Source organism: Eschscholzia californica, unplaced genomic scaffold (genome assembly GCF_041429995.1).
Source record: "Eschscholzia californica isolate CP2 unplaced genomic scaffold, dmEscCali1.0.p SCAF_5, whole genome shotgun sequence".
Classification (NCBI taxonomy): Eukaryota; Viridiplantae; Streptophyta; class Magnoliopsida; order Ranunculales; family Papaveraceae; genus Eschscholzia; species Eschscholzia californica.
This window is the reverse complement of record NW_028238472.1, coordinates 48,722,229-48,738,204: the sequence shown is the minus strand read 5'-3', so window position 1 is coordinate 48,738,204 and position 15,976 is coordinate 48,722,229. Positions and strand designations below refer to the sequence as shown.

General features: G+C 34.3%; 2 protein-coding genes across 2 annotated transcripts; one reads left to right on the top strand and one right to left on the bottom strand.

Moving 5' to 3' along the window:
- The first annotated feature begins 960 nt into the window (after window positions 1–960).
- On the top strand, window positions 961–6,132 carry UMAMIT34 (nodulin MtN21 /EamA-like transporter family protein). The gene is made up of 7 exons (XM_086639463.1): window positions 961–1,294; window positions 1,382–1,450; window positions 1,726–1,842; window positions 3,856–4,129; window positions 4,737–4,895; window positions 5,101–5,252; window positions 5,728–6,132. The coding sequence occupies exons 1-7, from the start codon at window positions 1,113–1,115 to the stop codon at window positions 5,930–5,932; spliced, it is 1,158 nt and encodes a 385-aa protein (XP_086495589.1). The 5' UTR covers window positions 961–1,112; the 3' UTR covers window positions 5,933–6,132.
- Window positions 6,133–6,238: 106 nt separating this feature from the next.
- Window positions 6,239–15,794, bottom strand: LOC147540037 (very-long-chain aldehyde decarbonylase CER3-like). Its single transcript, XM_086639462.1, has 11 exons — window positions 15,240–15,794; window positions 14,928–15,151; window positions 14,590–14,831; window positions 14,009–14,228; window positions 12,929–13,050; window positions 10,966–11,225; window positions 10,765–10,872; window positions 8,354–8,560; window positions 8,022–8,132; window positions 7,654–7,827; window positions 6,239–6,655 (listed from the first exon to the last, which is right to left on the bottom strand). Exons 1-11 carry the CDS (start codon window positions 15,288–15,290, stop codon window positions 6,500–6,502), a joined length of 1,875 nt encoding a protein of 624 aa, XP_086495588.1. The 5' UTR covers window positions 15,291–15,794; the 3' UTR covers window positions 6,239–6,499.
- Window positions 15,795–15,976: the final 182 nt, after the last annotated feature.

Sequence of the window (15,976 nt, the reverse complement as noted above, 5' to 3'; positions counted from 1 at the left end):
TGACGTTCATCCCGCCTTTCACACTCTCGATCCAACAGATCTTGATGAACCGTCACTTCCATAGTGCAAATCGTCACCAATAGTGACCCAAATCTAACCGACATGTCCCTAAAACATGTATCCATTCAATTCCTATTTTTATGACCCAAAACAACTCTAAATCTGATTCTGTTTTCCAGTGGATTTCTCATTAGTAACAATGTATTGCAGAGTACTTTAGACAAAATATTTCATCTAAAGTCATTAGTCAATTCATCAGAGATGTTTATAATGCTTGATTAAGTTTGTTCGCTTTCAGACATTCGAAGTACCTTCATCGTCAAACTGAAAGGTAAAGCAGTTGTATCCTGGGAGACGAACAACGTACTGGTTTCGGTACTAATACTAGGGTGTTCACTGTCTTAAGGAAAGAAGAAAACTTGTCTCGGTTATTTCCTTCATTCACATCTAAATTTGCATTTTGATTTACAGTAATTTCTACTTATATATATTGTGTTAAGATACCCGAAAACAACAACAATAGCACTGGGCGGTGGACGGTGGTGACCTTCTATTTTTGGCGTCTAACAATTTTATTTTCCGGGCTACATTGGCATTCGGCGGTGGCGACCTCCTATTTTTGGCATCTTACAGTTCTATTTCCAAATATCGTTTCGCTTAGATCTAAAAACTTCGACGGACCACATCATATGTCGGGCTGGTGTTCGGATTTTCGATCCAAATTACTCATTTGGTTTTAATATTGTGTCCAACCTAAAAAGCCAAAGTAACTTAGCATGCTAATTTTTCGTAACATGAATTCCAACTCACACTAAAAATGGAAAACAGATCATTCAACAACTCTCAGTGTGTATCCAACATTCTACACGTAGACATTACGTGGTGGGTTTCACATGTTGAGCACATTCCATGTATATTCTTTCTATACTTTTAACACACAAAAAAATATATATATTTTTTGTCTCTCTAGATTTTGTTTGATGGGACTAAGTTAATTAATCATACACATGCATGATCAATGTCTGTCTTTTCTTTTTTTGTATTTATGGTCATTAGACTTTCATTAGTTGAAGGAATGAATAATTGACCATCAATAGGGAAAGAGTGAAGAGATGGGTAGGTGGGAGGATTACAAGCCAGTAATGGCTATGTTTGTGATGCAATTTATTTATGCAGCACTTGCTCTCACTACTAGAAGTGCTCTTGTACAAGGGATGAGTCCTAGGGTTTTTGTTGTTTATAGACAAGCAATAGCCACTCTTGTTATGGCTCCTATTGCTTATTTCTTTGAAGGGTAATCTTATACTTCTCTCTCCCTCTCAAAATAGTCCTCTCTATCTCAATTTGTTCTCTCTCTAACCTTGTTGGCTATGTGAAATAGGAGAAAGTCAAGTACTTCTTCTTTAGGTTTGAGGAGCTTTAGCTTGATATTCCTTGCTGCTCTGATTGGGTAAGTAACTAAGCAATAATATATACTTGTAATTTTGGGTAAGTCAACACTCACAGATTGATCCGAGTCAATTCAGATTTCGAGTCAAATTTCATATCAGAGAAAAGTCTTAGTCGATTCAGTCTTTGAGTCAGATTTCATATCTACTGCTTAGAGCTGAAATGGCCATAATTGAATAATTTATCGTTTTATTTATTTATTTTGACATATCATATTCAAAGAAAGTAATAAATTAACTTCTGAAGTTGAGCATATCTTTTTTCATGTAAACGCAGTGTAACGATCAACCAGAATATATATTTTGAAGGTTTATATTTGGCATCTTCATCAATGGCAAGTGCAATGGGTAACCTTGTCCCTGGAATTACCTTTCTTGTTGCAACTTTTGTTGGGTGAGCCACTCTACCATGTATGAATTTATTTATTTATTTAGAGAAAACCGAAGAGCCCTTTATTTATTATCTTTCATACAAGATCTACTTTAGTTTTTTTCTTGTTTTACCGATTTTTAACTTCTGCAAATGGGTATTTGCAAAAGTTTGTATTTTTTCAAAATATTGTTTATCAAAACTGTAACTTCTCCAAATGACTGTTTGCAAAATTTATATTGTTTGCAAATAGGTATTTTGCATGACTTCTTTCTTTCCAAACGTATATTTGCTTTTTCGCAAAAATCATAAAGGCGGAAAAAAAAATTGAAAGCGAATCTTGTTCAAAAAATCATGAAAATCAATTTCTTAATGTACAAACTTCATCTATATTCGACATATAATGAAAGGGTTAATTGACGATGATAAAAGGGTAATTTAGTCTATGCACATCATTTGACATATTTTCGCATTTTTAAATATTTTTGATGGTTTTTCTCCTATCTCACTAGGGGTGGGAATCGGTCCGGACCGGTCGGTATCGGACTCTAACTTCATCGAACCGGTCGACTCGGACATAAACTGTTGGTGACCACCTATTTACTCGGGCGGACTCGGACGGTCACTCTAAAAAATTCTTTGTCCATTGACCGTCCAAGACCGTTTATTTTACCGGTCCAGTCGGACACCGGACGGTCTCGGTCCTGACTTTCCAATAAATTTACTTAATTCAGAACTTTATTTTTATTACCACAAACAAAATTACTTACAAATGAAGATGTTTAGCCAAGAAATCAAAAGTAAATATAAAAAAGAAAAAACACAGTTGATCATCATTTGACAAGATATAATTAAGCCATTCACTAATATTTGGTCTTCCAGAGGACTATATGACTATAGCCAACAAACATCATATATTTATATGTCTATAAAATTCAATGGTCAACTTCTAAAAATGAGGACAGTTTAGTCGGTCAACCTATTCGGTCACTCGTACCGGTCGGTCAGCGGTCGGTCCTTCGACATAAAATTTTGACCGTGACCGTCCGCCAATTCTTTCGGGCCGGTCGACACTGACCGTTATGACCATCGGGTGTCCATGGACACTTTTTATCTCGGTCGAACGGGTCGGATAGCGGTCTTCCGGATCTTTTTCCCACCCCTATATCTCGCTTAATATATTGACTCATTATTAAAATACTTCACTATTTAGATCAATCTAAAAAAAGTAATAATAATTTAGTCGGTTATTCTCCCACGACAATTTGAATTTTGACTGTTTTTTAATGCATAAAATTAAAAGAGAAATTTAGTCAAAACTCCCTATAAATTTTTTGTTTTGGTGGAAAAAGCTCAGTCAACTTTGTTTAGTCTTCAGCTCCTTAGGTAGTATTTTGCAACAGCTTTGCAACACCTTGCACCAGCTTTGCAACACCTTGCAACAGCATGCAACGCTTTGCAACATCTTTGCAGAAAATATTAAATTTTTAACCAAATACAATACAAATATTTGGATTTTAACCCAAAAAAATATAAATTTTTAAATCAAAAAAATATATAACATGTCTTTTTAACTTGAAAAAAATTAAAAATTGGGTCTTCGTCCCAGTTTCCTGAAGTGGGATTAAAGTGTATGCTTCATTTTGAAGTTATATAGCGTTGATTAAAATATCACAACAAGCAGGAGAAAAGGAATTCTAGTCTTTTGAACTTGTACGGCTCGTGTTAAGGAAGACCTAAAAGAATTCCACTATGGCCTAGTCTGTTTTCTGTCTTACTGATGAGAAATACTAGCTTCTTTATATCGCGAGTTTCAAATGAAAAAAAAGTACAGACTATGAGTAAAACTTTAAGTGATTGTAGCACTTTACCTTACTAATTTAGCAATAGTTTAATGTCAGATTAGAAAGACAAGATTCAATAGAACCAAACCGAACCATGTTTCAACCTACTTACAGGATTAGGGTACCAAATTACGGAGCATGATCAACTTCTTCTTAACAAAGTTTTTTTTTTTTCTATACACTGAAAATTTAGATTTGAGAAAGTGGACATGAGAAGATTGAGTAGCATAGCAAAGATAGCAGGAACTATACTATGTGTAAGTGGAGCTGTTTGTATGGCATTTGCAAGGGGCCCTAAACTCCTAAACTCAGAAGTCACTCATCAACACCTACAACAACAAAACTCAATTATTCTGCACTACTACTCCTCATCAGCTGCTTCAGCTGTATCTGGTGAGCATTGGATATTGGGTTGCTTTCTTCTCTTTGGTAGCTGCTGTTGCTGGTCGTTATGGCTCATTTTGCAGGTACTAGTTTCGCAGTATTATATTGATGCGAAGTTTACAGATAGCCCATTTCTTAAGTTAATTCTGAATGAGCAAACATTTTCTAAATTACTCGTAATATATTTAGTACTATTATATTTATTCGGAGTTTAGAGATAGCCCACGATAAGGAATGTGGGTCTAATATTTTAAATTCTTCACATTCCTTATAAAATATATGATTAGTCCCACATTCCTTATACCTGCTTTAATTTCTTTAGTGGGTCAGTGACGAAGTAAAATGTGATACTTTGACATGTAAGTCATTTTATGACGTTTTTGAGATGATACAAACCTTGATTATGGACGGGTGAACTAACCGTGTAGATCACCCTCACAAAATATCATGTCATTGCAAACATCTGATTCCATCAAAATTAGACTTGTTTGCAAGCTGATAGTAGATACTTCAAGTTTAAGCTAGCAACAAAATTTGATGGTATAAAAATCGTAAAAGAAGATAATTTTTAATGATCTATGACAAAAGGAACACCTTCACTCACATGATTGAATCATCGGTGTTGTAGTTTCAGACATTAACTAAATGTCGTACGTCACATGATTGCTTATTAATAAAGGTTTTGTTCAGGTCCCAATGACAGCATGCTATCCTAATCAACTCTGTATATCCGCTTGGATGTGTTTTTTCGGAACTCTACAATCAGGCGCCGTTACACTTTTCCTTGAGCCGGACTCAAACGCTTGGCGTCTACATTCAAAATTTGAGATTTTATGTGCCATATATGCTGTAAGTGATGTACCCATAATTAGTAGATTCAATCATGTCCTACTCTCCCCTGTTTTACGTCTACATTTTGCGCAAAATATAATCGAACGACATCGTAGTTTGGGCCTTGGGCGAATGCTAGGCCTACCATCAAAAAATAGTATGTCATGAGAGTTCTACAATATAATGTGCATCACTAATAATAAAGAAGTTTTGGGTTTTACAGGGAATTATAGGTTCAGCATTTTCATTCTTTGTTCAAGGGTGGTCAATTTCGTTAAGAGGTCCACTTTTCACTTCCATGTTCAGCCCTTTATGCACTGTCATTGTCACCTTCATGGCTTGTATATTTCTTCATGAAGAGCTTTATGCTGGAAGGTAAATTCTAACCTACTCGTTTCTTTGTTTTCCTTTATAGTCCGTGCCTATACGGCATGGATAGTTCTGCCAAACACATTACGCGAGATATAGCTAGCTTATACAAAGTGTAACAATGTAGTGAAGTGTGTTCCCTAGTTATCTGGGTGCCTCTAAAGACGCCCGTCTTTTTTTGCTCTGAGCCGGTCTCTTTTTTGGCTCAGTATGAGGTCCACAGATTGGGCCGATCCGAAGATTCTCAAATTGGGCCTAATCAATTGTTCAAGCCCACCACGGATTAGGGTCACTCCGAGTGCCCTCTGGCTGCCATAATCCGTGGGGCGTAAACAGAGGAGGCTCGAGAGTATTATGAAGGAGCGTCTGTAGATGCATCCTCTAATTCAATAAGAAAAATAAAACACTCCCCACATCTCATCATCTCACTTGACATATATTGCAATTTTAAGAATATAACTTCAAATATATTACTTTACAGCTTGGCAGGGGCTATTGCTGTAGTAGCTGGTTTGTATGTTGTACTATGGGGTAAAGCTAAAGACATGGAAAAGATTGCAATTCCAATTGATGATGATGAGAATGATTCCAAGAAAACAGTGAAAATTTTGATCCAAGATCCGTCAGATAAGGAAATCAGTAGAAGCAAAATTGATTTAGAGGAACCCTTATTAACTAAGATTTGATGATCTTTACATGATTGTTGATTATTACTGCGATAGTCTGATTCACATTGCGTCCACTGGTCTTAGGGTACAGATTTTTGTAGCTCTGAAAAGTTACGGTTTTAATATTTTCACGTGTACAAGTTTTTTGTTAATGTTCTGGTCGAATGATTGAAAATAACTTAATTATTAGGTATAAATGATAAAGTTTGTCCTAATAAGAATCAAAATGTCATTTTGAAATTAAGTTTAAATTTAAAGCTGTAAGTGGAATTTTTGAATAAAAAAAATTATTAAAAAAAAAACAGACCTGCCCACTTTTGTATATTTGTTTACATCAAAATAGATAATTATCATTAAAAATACAAAAACATATTCAATCTTAAATTCAAAACAACCAAAATGTCTATAGAATTTTTATCAACTATATAGTATGAATTGCTTAGTCTTTATTGAAATCCCAACTCCTTCATAGCAATGAATATTAACAACAAAGCTTACACTTATCCATTGCATATAAAGGCCTAAAAATATTACATGTCTTGAATTTTATAACCAAGTAGACCAACAAAATAAGCTAGAGAGAGATCAAACAGGCTTTAACCCATGTTTCATTGCAGCATCCCAGACCAAATCGATTCTATTAACATCAATAGCACCAACTTCATGATGAGTCCAACCTTCTAGACAATGAACCACCCCTCCTGCATGGCAAGCATGCACTATTCCTCTTCCCATTGTATACTTCAATCAACATAAAGTTATTTCATTTTGTGAGAATGTGGTTTATATTTGGTTTTTTTTTACATAGAGTTAGTGGTGTTTATCAGGTCGTGCCAGTCTAGACTTCAACCTTGGCCTACCACACCGGAGTTGAAATAGTGTCAGGCCAGGCTGGCCCGTTGAACCATATATCCCATCCCTTCCCGAGTCTGGGACCAGACCTGCTAAACCCGTCAGGCCAGTTCGGCACGTGAACCGAGTCGGGATGGGACACTGGGTTGGTCCGTCAGAAAATTTTAGAAAATATTAATAATTTAGAAACTTCTAATTTTTTTTCCCCAGAGAGTACAAAATCACTATAGGAGGGAGTTTGTTTGTGGAAATGACTAAAACTAGTCTGAAACTTCTCATCCAAATTGAGGAGAAAATAAAGAGAAGTAATTACTTATAGTGGTGGTTATCTGGGCCGATCTTGGAAAGACAAAAAGACATGAATACTTATCCGGGCTAGTCTGGGCCGACGAGCTGGTCCTAACCCGGGCTCACTGTCAGGCCACTTGCCCGTCGAGCTCAAGGCCAGCTTGGGACCAGGATATAACCCGGGCTGGCTTGGGACCAGCTCAGCCCAATTAACATCACTGCATAGAGTTAGGGGAAGTTTTATGGGCGCCCTTCCTTCACAAGCTTCCTCTCAAATTTACCTCGAAGTATGCGCCTATAACACTATTAAGGGGAGCCTTTAAAACTTCCCCATACTTGATTCATTCTATGAGAATGTATATTACATTTGAATGCTTTTCGTAAAACATAAAAAGAATCGATTACTTCAATCCATGTTCATTATAACGAACATAACCGTTTGTTCTTTAACGGAAACTCCGACCACAAGAATTTAAGTGTATATTAGTTGTTATACTGGCGTTTTACCGGTGTTTCTTACGGATAAATGACTTATGTTTTCAATAATAAAATGAATAAGAATAGCAAAAATAATATAAACCCAAATATTTATGACATACCTCACAGGATCCTAGACTTTCCACATCATCTGGTAATTTCATGGCAGCAAGATCACCATAAGTACAGTTTCTTCTAAAGGCAAAAATTTGTGGAACCACAAATTGATGGAAATGAGTTCCTGGTGGTGCCCATCTTTGTTCTCTTGGTGTAATCCATTTACCAACTATCCATGTCTGTAATTATTAATGTACATCAATTATAATCTACCCATCAAACGTTTATATCTATAATTAATTTAATTAGTATTTCCTAACAAAGAAAAATTAGGTTAAAGTGGCAATTTTGTGTTGGTCTTTCTTGAAAAAAAAAGTCAATATCCTTTTTAGGGTTTGGGCTGGACATATAAGTTATAATTAAGAATCACTACCTTGCAATTTTGGCCTGCTTGATACTTGGTCACTTGTACTAAGTAATCTTGGTGTTCTTTTTGTGCTTCTCTTTGAATGCTTTCAAACCTCTCCTTTGATAGGGTTAGCATCTGCAAGTTTCCAAAATTTCAAATTAAAGGTACCACTATTAGACGTAAGTAATCGTCGTTGTTAATTAGACTAACCTTTGTTATGAAATGTTTTAGTAATAGTTGTTTTCTTGATATCGATTTCGTGAAAATGGGGGAGTTCTTATTTGCTCTGGACTATGGATTTTACCCATTGTTCTATTTGATTTGATTATAACTATAGGGAGAAAGTAAGTACTTACCAATACACGAACTTTTCTTCGACACAGATAGAGAGCAATAGCTCTTCCTAGCTTCGATGTAGCGCCAGTTAGAAACACTTCCTTAACATCACTATGGATCTCATTCAAAATCACAGCAGCTGTCAAAGTGTTACCATGAACAACACGTACTCTAAGATTCGGGTGTTTCTCAACGAATAATGTCCCACCCCCGTTGAGAGCTTCATTCTGTTCATTCCAAAAATTAAACTCAAACACGTTTGTAACAAAAAAAATCATAAAATTCGAATGTTGGCGACCTAAATTATTTTGAGGAATACAACAAAAGAAAGATTATGTGTTCTCTTCGAAGGATCACTTCATCATAACTACAATATCGGCCTCATTGCCGTGCGCTGTAAACAAAGTATATCTCTCATATTGTAGTTACGATGAAGTGATCCTTCCAAAAGAACACATAATCCTTCTTTTGTTGTATTCCTCAAAATAATTTATGTCGCCAACATTCGAATTTGTCATAGAATTTTAGATTCCATCAAATAGGTTCCAAGCCTACAACCCCTTCACCAAAAGATTTGAAGGCACCCCAGTTTTTATAAGGATACTTATTTTATAGGCCCACACTTATACTCTACTAGGGGTCAAACTAAAGCCCCCGCAGAACGAAAGAACGACGAAAATCGAACCAGACCGGACCAAAAAACCCTAGTTTAGAATGTCGGTAAGTTTTTTTATTGAATTGGTATTTAGGTCTGGTTTGGTCCTTCTTCTGACAAGTCCGTGAGTCCCAAATCGAATTGGATTAAATGTTATATATATTATCCATACAATTAGTGGTAACAAAGATTTATTATGACCAACTGAAATACTTAAACTTTTGAAGTTGTTCCTAATGAAGTTTTTTATTTTTGAATAATCAATTAAGTTAGATACTATTTTGTTTTTTGAAATTCATTGTTCTCGTTCTCATTCTTCTTTCGATACACTATTGAGTGAAGGAAATATTAGCACATATTGTTGCCAGTGTTAGATCGTAGTCATTTGATCTTCCAGGCACAATATTAACCTGAAAATAATCTTTCGACTGTTAATATTAGTTTAAATTAGGTTTAAACCGAAAAATCGTACTAAAATACCGCTTTCTGCATGGGTGGTCTATTTTATTTTGTACGGGCTTTTGGTCAGATTTTTTTACACATAAAAACCGGATCATTATAATAGATACCCGTTCAAATATGTCAAGAAAAAAACGGGTCCACCTGAACTGGTCTCTCCCCTAAGCTCTATAATGAAAATATGACAGTTAAACACAACATATTTGAATTCATCCACAAATCCATGTTCTTCCCTGGGCATTTCAGTATTGATAAGAATTCTAATTTGTTTGTTACGGTATGAATATACCATACCAACCCGCTCTCATAGCTCCAATGTGGTGCTTATATGTCTCTACTATTTGTTTGTCATCGATAATCTTTTATAAATATCTCACACTACACCACTTGCTTATGGGGAAAAAATGTTGATCAATTTGAACAAAAGTTGGGTTGAACATTGACCTTGACTGCAACTCAAGATGCAGGAAGACACAAAGAAGACACGATTTAGGCACACTACACCACAAAAATACTACCAGGACAGAAACATAACTAACGGATACAAGTACAACTAGGTCCCACAATTTTGAATATTCAAGAGGTCTCTCCTACTTCAAAAGTCAAAACCTATTACCTAAATTGAAGATATTACCTAACTCTCACGTATCTGTGTTTAAAGTTAACCAAAATTTACTTTTCTATTGGACCATATGTGGCAACTAAGTGATATTGACATTGCACATTCATGTGTGGAGAGAGAAAGAGAGAGAGAAAATGAATGAAATGGAGTTGGCAAGATGTATGGTTGCAAATATAGATCCCAATTTGGATCTTAATCACCCAATTATGGTGAAAATAGACCCACTTTCAATTGTTTCCTTTTTTAGGTTTACCTTATGGATCTAAGTTGAACTAGCCTAACTAGACATGAAGATTGGGTCATCCACCTTTATTATGTTTAATGGGGCTTCAATGTTTAACCTATAAACTAGAGAACTTCAATTTGCTCCCATAAATGTTATCTATGTAAAGCACATCAGACACCTGTGTCAGTCATTTTTTTACGTAGAGATATTTTTAATCGTTGGATATAATTATAGTTGTCCTAAAAGGCGTGGAACCAACAAAAACCAAGGTTTGACTGAAATCATACGAATATAGATAGCATATAGTTGTATCGTTTCATTTAATGAAATGAAAGCAGCTAGAGTGGGGCGAGGAATATGAGCAAGTGTTACCACGGAGCAACTTGCACCAACACTCAAATCAATACTTTGTTTACAACTTACATGTATTGAGATAGTTGCATATATCCAAAAGAAAGAAGAAACTGACCTTGTTTAATGCTGCAAGACTGATAACCTTGACTCCTAGTTTATCGGCTCGAAGGATTGCTTCTTCTATTTTATTATTAATCCCATCTTTGGCGAACGGTAAGAAGTACTACAAAAAGATAATATTATCAAGTTCACATAAAATCAATCTATTCTAAACATTTTAGTTTCATCGTCCCATGGCTAAAAGTAAACCATTTACCTGAAAACCAAAGCGAGGGACTATCCATATTTGGTGTAAGCGTCCCCTAAGGTTGTAGAAAGAAACTAAGAAAACCTTCGAGAAAATCCACATCCCAACCATAAAAATAAAGGTAGGAGGCAAACATATCCACAGGAAGAACTTGGTCGAATACGGCATTGAGCTAAATGATCGAAAAACGAACACCGAGTGAAGTGAATGGCTCAAATCTACAACATGGGCTAGGAACACAAAATCTGGCACTTCAAGTCCATTCTTTCCTGCAATCATAATTCATACACTGAAATTACTATTTCTACCAAAAATCGGCCGACTAAAATTTTGACATGACAGCTAGTAAAGTCTTCTAAATTAATCCCTTCAAATTGAAAACATTAATCTAGCTGCGAAAATAATTGTTTTATGAAAAAAGAGCCCAAATCCTATAGTACAATATACTTATCAATTATCACCAAAAAACATTTATGTTGTACTACTGAAAAGAGCCAAATCGGGACAGTATATACCATCCGTTCTTTTATGGGCCTTCTTACTGTTGCAAAATTAATTTTATAAATCCGTATTAATAATTTTTTTTCTTACATCTTGTCGGGAATTACTATTCTCCATGCTACTTTCCTAGTACCGTACAAGGGTTGGTCACACTAACATGGGCATGTACACATTAATATGGCCACATGCCCACATGAGACAACCCTTGTGAAATATATAAATTAGTATAAATATGTATAGTTACGAGTGTTCTAACTCTCTATGGTCGTATTTATTTTCATGACAAAGAGATTCTCAAAATTATCTTGAGATTTTTGTAGTACCTCTTGGCGTCCCTGTTCTATCTATCCTTTTCTTACTTGTGTGAGTCCGTGTAGGCGGAGCAGTCTAACTCCCGCGCAAACGGGGTATAACTATCTAAGCGTGTAGTCGTTTTTCCTTATGGCATCGAGGCGGTTACATATCATTTCTTAGTTGTTTGATTATGAAAAGAGTTCACATGAAATTGAATGTTATACTTGAAATGTCTAATAGGATATGTGATATAAGACAGATCGAGATGAAGAGATCCGACGATAAAGATGTGTTCAAGCAACAAGATACGCGTGTAACACGTGTATGTACGTGACGGATCGAGAAGACGAGATCTGATGATCAAGAAGAATTCAGATTATTCCAAGATATTTGAAGATATATGAAGATATGTGAAGATCCATAATATTTACTTTCTTATATTTAGAATATCTCTGGTAACTATCTAATAATAATATTAGATAAATTTTATATTATATCCAAGCTTAGTTAGGAGAAATTAAAAACCGCTAAACCCTAAGTTATCTATAAATAGGAGAGGATTATAGGGATTAAATCATCAAGTTATTATATCTGACCAATGTAACTGATCAACCCCACAATTGTACGTGGTGATTATCAATAAAGGTGGTATTCTTCGTGGATGTAGGTCATGATTAACCGACCGAACCACATTAAATTATCGTGTCAACTATTTCAACGTCTGTCTCCGATTATAATATAATCGTGAATTTTAACAATGTTTATTATTTTTATTTTTTTGGACACTTGTGATATCCAACTAACTTAGTATGGGTTTCACAAAATAAAACATAGTATGGGTAGAGCCATAAGTACATTGATTGATCTAGGAACCTTAAAATATAAAGGATCCCATAAAATCTTTACAAAATAATGCAACATTTTTAATTAACCAGCAAAAGTGCATGAGACACTAGGTATAAGAATTTGAAAAACGTTCTTTGTACGAAAGATCTTGACTTAGTTTATGACACGATGACTCATTCAGATAAAAGAACGGTATAGATCGTACTCGAACTTTAATTAATTTTATTGTATTTTATGAAAGTGAGCTATCAAATCACAAGTTAAGTCAAAACCTTTTGTGTACACATCACTCCCCAATTTAGTATATGCACAAATAAGAATTTAGACTGACCTGAGCTAGTTTTATTATATAACTCCCATGACTTGGAGTTTAATGTATCTCCCAACGCATCAAAGAGAGGCATAAATAAGCAGAAATTGCTGTTTCTTTCCATGTGGTGTAGGCTGTGGTATCTGCATTGTCACTCCACCCATATTAATAATAACATTCTTCAAAAAATGTGACTAAAATTATCTGAAATTTACAGCATTCTTAAACTATGACCTAACGTAGAATTCAGACACGATATTTGTTTTTCAGTGAATATATATTCTCCCGTGTTACTAAAATCCATAGAATCAAATGTGGACATAGCTTACAAATATTCTTTAAGAGTGTGATCACACATATGAGAGATGGAGTCTATACATTCTCAACATATAAATCACAATTTTTTTCTTATCCACGTCCATTTCTTTTTCGCGCCTGATAATCTTATCAGACCATATCTGTAGAAGTTTTCAATTCAGCTTCTAATCTAATCGTTTAGTCATAATAAACCTATCTATACATAACTAAACATTCTAAAAATGTTTGAAGATTCCTAATATCATTTTATCGAGATGGGTTTTTCTTGGTTACGAGTTTTACTTAAGAAAGAAATATATTAATATGTGTCATCCCATGAAAAGAAATGAAAACAACATGAGTAACCTCCCAACAAACAATCACCACATGAGCTTTAACAACTCCAATAAATGCTTATAGATAGTTTTGGTTCTAGAAATATGACTTTTTTAAGCCATAATAAAACATAAACCTAGCAAGTTATTTAAGGTCTTTCAACAAAAAAAAATGTTGTTTTAGGCTCTAATTTTTGGATTAATTTTTTACTTGTTACAAATTAATTTTTGGATTAATTTTTAAGCTAAAATATATCATAGAAGATAGAACATGACAAAATAACCCAATTTTACTTGTAACAAATAGATTAGAGATGTCGTTTCTAAAAGAGTTAACTTAACTCACCTTAATCGTTTCTCCTATCCTTTTTGTTTTGAATAAATGGGAGTGTTTGTTTTCTACCTTTTTTTTTTTTTTTATGAATCATGGGTAATATTGTTATAGTATTAATATGAGAAGGAAACTTACGTGGGCGTGTAAATGAGATATTTAAGAAATGGAAAAAACTCGAATATTCGTCGTGGAACAACTTCTATATTGCAATGGCCCAAGCACCTTAAATAATCGAACATTAGAAAGTAGCCATAAATCATGCTTTTCGATCCATATCCAAACATTGTTGTCCCAAATATTGGAATTAGTATAACCATGTTCAATATTATATGCTCCATAAATGTACCTGCCCCAGCTGCACAAAGTACAATAGAAAAAGATGAATGAAGTAACAATGATATTTATCAAATTCTATGAAAACTTGATTTAATAACACATTTTAATACTAAATTATAATGTGATTTTGATTTTTATAGAATAGTATAGTATATATTTAGTGAAAGGTACTCTCGTCTGAAAAAATGTCAGGCAAGAAGAAAAACTAGACAGACTCTCGACAGAAATCTTGCGTTGTTTGTTGCGGTTCGTGCTTCGGATGATTCTAATCCACTAAACCACGAATTTCAACAAGCACATGAGATTTATGTACCTAGTAACCTAGTTTTTCTTCATCCCTAGCACTAAAGGAAATTAAGTTGATATTAAAGGAAATCTACCTGTAAAAACCTGTGTAATTGAAGAGTTATGATGAAGTGAATGATAATGAGCAAAGAAGTAATCACTTTTGTGAAGAAACTTGTGAAGATAATAATACAGAGGCTCTGAAATTCCTATGTGGAGAAGTACAACAAAAATATAACCCAAAGATGAGGAACTCCAAAATGGGAGATTTTCAAGAAATGGGTAGATATAACAAGCCATAGATGCCATTAGAGCTTGAAGAATAATAAAATTATCCCTGTTTATTAAAAATCACAAACAAACAAAAATTAGTCTTCTTGAATAATATATATTGAAAAAATTTGCCAAACTAAAAAAAGATAAATAAAAATACCAGTCCCATTCTCTATCAATTTGTTTGAAATCGACTCCACGGTGAACAATAAGGCGATTACGATGTAGAAACAACATGGCACTAAAATTGTACCATAGTTGATGCATAAAACATCTAAGAGAACATAAAATGAGAATATGTAGAGGCCAACTATCATTTTGTGAATCATTCTCCCATGTTCTTGAATAAACAACTTTTGCAAGAAGAGGTCCATATAATAAATACTGTTTAATCAAGAAAACAAAGAGATTAATTGAAAATTTTATGTTGAATTTAAATGATATTTTAGAGAAGGTTTTAAGAGAAGCTTGCCTTGTAAACTCCAAGGTTTTCCCATGGCCATGATGATAAAGGAGCAACCATATCTATTTGTTTCTTAAGCAACAAAAATAACTTGTACTATATCAAACTTTCCTTTTTATAAGAAAAAGTGGCTCAAAATAACCTATATCAATGAGTTACTAGTAATTAAAAAATAATAAAAAGGAATATGTTTTAAGGTTGAAACAAGAATAGAATTGGATGCATGAAAATGGGACATCAAGAGAGAGAGAGGGAGAGAGAGAGACATAGAGAAGACTTCAAAGTCTTTTACTACTTGACTCTTTGAGATATCTTTCACTTTTTCTTAATCAAATTTCATGCATCTATATGTTATTTATGTAGTTGGACATCTATCTCAAACCCCAAACTCCTATTTAAAGTTTTCAATAAGTAATTAATGTTGCTTATCTATTTTTCCAAAGTTTCAAACCTACCCATCTTTCTCTTTCCCATTTACAAGAAAACTAGCATTTTGAGTAGTTGATTGGCACATTCCAATGTCTACAAATGTCCAAAAAGCATGACTGATATTTTGGATGTCCCAAATGAGTTGGGGTTGGATGATAAATATATTTTCATTTTGATGAGATGAGATGTATAACCAAGATGGCAAGATTCTAGTGAAAGGGAATATTCCATATTTCACTACCCAAAAAAAGGACAATACTGTCTGTAATAAATAAACATTACCGACGACTTTCAGACCATCGAGAAAAGATCATATT

Excerpts from the sequence above, each read along its gene's own strand:
- UMAMIT34 (XM_086639463.1), top strand. The coding sequence starts at position 1,113 with ATGGGTAGGTGGGAGGATTACAAGCCAGTAATGGCTATGTTTGTGATG. Across the intron at positions 4,130-4,736 it reads CGTTATGGCTCATTTTGCAG|GTCCCAATGACAGCATGCTA; the intron begins GTACTAGTTTCG and ends GGTTTTGTTCAG. Across the intron at positions 4,896-5,100 it reads TTTTATGTGCCATATATGCT|GGAATTATAGGTTCAGCATT; the intron begins GTAAGTGATGTA and ends TGGGTTTTACAG.
- LOC147540037 (XM_086639462.1), bottom strand. The coding sequence starts at position 15,290 with ATGGTTGCTCCTTTATCATCATGGCCATGGGAAAACCTTGGAGTTTAC. Across the intron at positions 11,226-12,928 it reads ATATAATAAAACTAGCTCAG|GAAAGAATGGACTTGAAGTG; the intron begins GTCAGTCTAAAT and ends TTATGATTGCAG. Across the intron at positions 6,656-7,653 it reads AAAGTCTAGGATCCTGTGAG|TATACAATGGGAAGAGGAAT; the intron begins GTATGTCATAAA and ends TGTTGATTGAAG.